Source organism: Condylura cristata, unplaced genomic scaffold (genome assembly GCF_000260355.1).
Source record: "Condylura cristata isolate star-nosed mole 26May11 unplaced genomic scaffold, ConCri1.0 scaffold00012, whole genome shotgun sequence".
NCBI lineage: Eukaryota > Metazoa > Chordata > Mammalia > Eulipotyphla > Talpidae > Condylura > Condylura cristata.
In genome coordinates, this window is record NW_004567113.1 from 55,656,237 (window position 1) to 55,659,522 (window position 3,286).

The 3,286-nt window shown below is 70.2% G+C and overlaps 1 protein-coding gene across 1 annotated transcript in view; it reads right to left on the bottom strand.

Moving 5' to 3' along the window:
* EVC2 (Ellis van Creveld syndrome 2) overlaps positions 1 to 3,286 on the bottom strand; it is a 47,602-nt gene that overhangs the window by 4,586 nt on the left and 39,730 nt on the right. Inside the window, exons 15-17 of the mRNA XM_012724046.1 lie at positions 3,032 to 3,236; positions 2,240 to 2,356; positions 207 to 434 (exon numbers count right to left, since the gene is read on the bottom strand). Coding sequence (XP_012579500.1) covers positions 207 to 434; positions 2,240 to 2,356; positions 3,032 to 3,236 — 550 coding nt within the window. The remainder of the gene's footprint in view (positions 1 to 206; positions 435 to 2,239; positions 2,357 to 3,031; positions 3,237 to 3,286) is intronic.

Here is a 3,286-nt window from a genome sequence, read left to right on the forward strand (position 1 = left end):
ACAGGTGAGCAGCACGGGTGAGCGGCACAGGTGAGCGGCACAGGTGAGTGGCATAGACAGCACAGGTGAGCGGCACAGGCAGGACAGGTGAGCGGCACAGGTAGGACAGGTGAGCGGCACAGGTGAGCAGCACGGGCAGCACAGGCCACTGCCCTCTGCTGTGGGAGTCCAGCGACGCTTGGCCTGCCCGCCCAGCCTGCACTCACCGGGCCGTGCGACCCCAGGATCTGGGCGCAGGCCGCCTTGGTCAGCGTCTCGGACGCGCTCAGCCCCTCCAGCAGCAGGTCCTGGGTGCTCAGGAGGGCGGCGTAGGCCCGCAGCGTCCTGGCCATCCTGGCCGCCTTCTGGAACTGCAGCGACACCAGGGACCCCACGAAGCGCGCCTCCTGGGCCTCCAGCTGCCGCACCCTCTCCCCGCGCAGCTCTCCTCGGACCTGGGGCGGAGAGATGCGGAGTCCGGACACCCCGCAGGGACTGCGGGATGGGAGGCGGCCAGCAGGGGACGCTGGGCACTGGGAGAGAAAGGCGCCACCAGGCCAAGGAGGGGAGGCAGCTCAGCCCGGAGCTGACAGGGCCCGGGAGGGCGCCTGACCCGCAGGTCGGAGCGGCTCCTCGGGGCCACGCGAGAGCTGGGCGAGGCCGAGGGAGCTCCTGGACAGGACAGTGGTCACCGAAGGGCAGGTGAGAAGAGAGGGGGACACGACAGCACCGGCGTTCTGAGCCCCTCCAGGGGTGCCGGGGGCTGGAGACGCCCTGTGGTGCAAGCGCAGGGTGGGGCCTGTGCTCCCTGGAGGCCAGTCTCCCCTGGAGCTGGGGAGGGGAGAAGGGGTCTCCAGAGGGGCTTGTGGGGCCCCTCACCCTGGACTGGGGAAGCAGGGCGGAGGTGCGGGCGGCGCGATGTGCTGGGCAGGGGCAGGGGCAGGGGCAGGGTGCCGTCCTCAGGCACCACGGCAGTGGGCAGCAGACAGTGGAGCCCACAGCGGGAAGGAGGGAGGACGAGGAGATGTCCCTCCTCCTGGCCTCTGGGAAGCTTCATTCCTTAACTCCAGCACCCTACACTGTCTCTAGAGAGGGTTTCACCCAGCCTGAAAGAACTCCAGGGAAGAGACATTTGCATATCCATGAGGTACTGGGCCAAGCTTCATTAGATATTCAAGCTATCGAAAGTAATAAAAATTCACTCCCTGGCCACGCTGCTATATGCTCTGGTTTTAAATGAGAAGCTCCAGCCCCTCCCAGCCAGCGCCCCCCCAGGTGCGTCCCCAGGGACCCTGAGAGCAGCGCTGCAGCGCCGTGGCCAGCCGACGGGGGCTCAGAGCTCAGGCGACCCAGCTCCCTGCCCAGGCTCGGGACCAAACACCAGCCAGACGGCTGGGCCCAGGCCCCACGGCCAGCTGAGACCCAGCGTGGAGAATGGGTCAGTGGGGCGTCCAAGGCAGACCTGCTCCAAGAGCCCATGGCCCCACCTCTGGCACAGGGACACAGGCTTCCCGCAGGCAGGCCACTGGGGGTGGGGGTGGGGGGTAGGCTGGGCCGGGCGTGGCCGCCGCAGAGGGGGGCTGGGCCGGGCGTGGCCGCCGCAGAGGGGGGCTGGGCCGAGCGTGGCCGCTGCAGAGGGGGGCTGGGCCGAGCGTGGCCGCTGCAGGGGTGTGGGGGCTGGGCTGAGCGTGGCCGCTGCAGGGGAGTGGGGGCTGGGCTGAGTGTGGGGCTAGGCTGAGCGTGCCCCGCGGCCCCGAGAGGGTGAGGGGCAGAAGCTGCGGACAGACGAGGCCCTTCCGCCCCGCGCCAGGCCTTGTTCACCTGTCTGGCTGGTCAGCTGCCTGCAGAGCTTTGCCAGGGGCTCTCTGCGTGGCCCCGCCCCGCCCAGCCACCCGCCCTCTGACTCCTTTCCCCATGAAAGGGCAGCAGTAAACCCCAAGGCCATGTAGAGACACTCGCCGGTGGACACTGGTCTGCACCCCCTGCGTGCACCCTCCCTGTCTCCTGAGGGTGCACCGGCCTGCTGTTGGAGAAAACGGCGCCCTCACCGCTAACCAGGCTGCGCACCGTGTGCTGGGCCGGGCTGGCCGGCCGCGCCAGGGGAGCACCCCAAGGGGAACACAGTAAACAAGCCGGGCCTGGGAGAGCGGCAGGCCAAGAGGACGCGGAGGGGAGGCGGGCTCCGGAGGCCAGCAGGACGGGGGGTGCGGTGGGGACGGAGCAGCCCCCCACGGACAGCCGCCGCGGGGCAGACACTGACCTTTTCCAGCAGGTCGTCAGGGGCCTGCTCCTCGAAGAGCTGAATTTTGTCCTCCAGGCTCTTCTTCAAAAGGCCGATCTTGCTCTTGGAGCGCGACTTTCTCGCCTTGGGTGGGTGCTGCAGGGGCAACAGAGGGCAAGGGTGAGCCCCGCCGGCTCAGGCCGCACCCCGCCCGCCCGGGAAGCTCCCACAGCCCCAGACGGCCTCGGGCCGCCTCCGCGGAGACCGGTCAGGGCCTGCTCTGAGCAGCCTCTCAAGGACCGAGTCGGCCGGTGCGCCTGGCCACCTGAGCCCCTCGGGCCGGAAGCCGGGGCAGGCAGCGGGGAAGGGCCTCGCCCGGCGGGCCCTGGGGGAGTCCAGCCTGGACAGGCGGCTCAGGGCAAACAGCACCGAGGGGTCAGCCCTCGGGCAGGAAGCCCCCGTCCACTAAACCCACAAGGCCCCAAGGGCCCTTTCCTGTGCCACCTGAACCGACTGGCCGCAAGGTCGGCCTTGAGAGCCCCGAGTGGCCCCGGCCGGGGCTGGGGGGCGGCAGGAAAGTCGCCTCAGGCTCCGTCCTGGGAGCGGGCAGCTTCGGCTGCAGGCTGCGCTCAGGCCACCAGGGACAGTGCGAGGACAGGGCTGCGGCTCCAGTGTCCACTACAGGCCTCGGTGGTTCCAAGATCAGCGGGCAGCCGTACCGGGGGTGGGGGGCGGGCAGGGGGTGAGCGAGATGAACGGGTGGGGGGCGCCGGCCCAGCAGACACAGCGGGGAGACGCCCCTGCCTCCAGGGGTCCCCGAAGACCGCCCACCTGCTGTTCGGGGGCCGCCAGGGCCTCGTCCAGCCGCAGACACTCCGCCTCCCGCCACGCCGTCTGACACTGCTGCAGCAGGACCTGGGCCCGGATTCTGGGGAGGGCCAAGCTCCTGTCCATCTGGGCGAAGCAGCCATGAACCTCCTGCTGCGCCCGGAGCGACTCCTCCTCGGACAGGGAGAGGGGCGAGGCGCAGAGCTTCCTGCGGGGACCGAAAGTCCAGCTGCGCCGGGGTGTGCAGGCCGCGGCCAG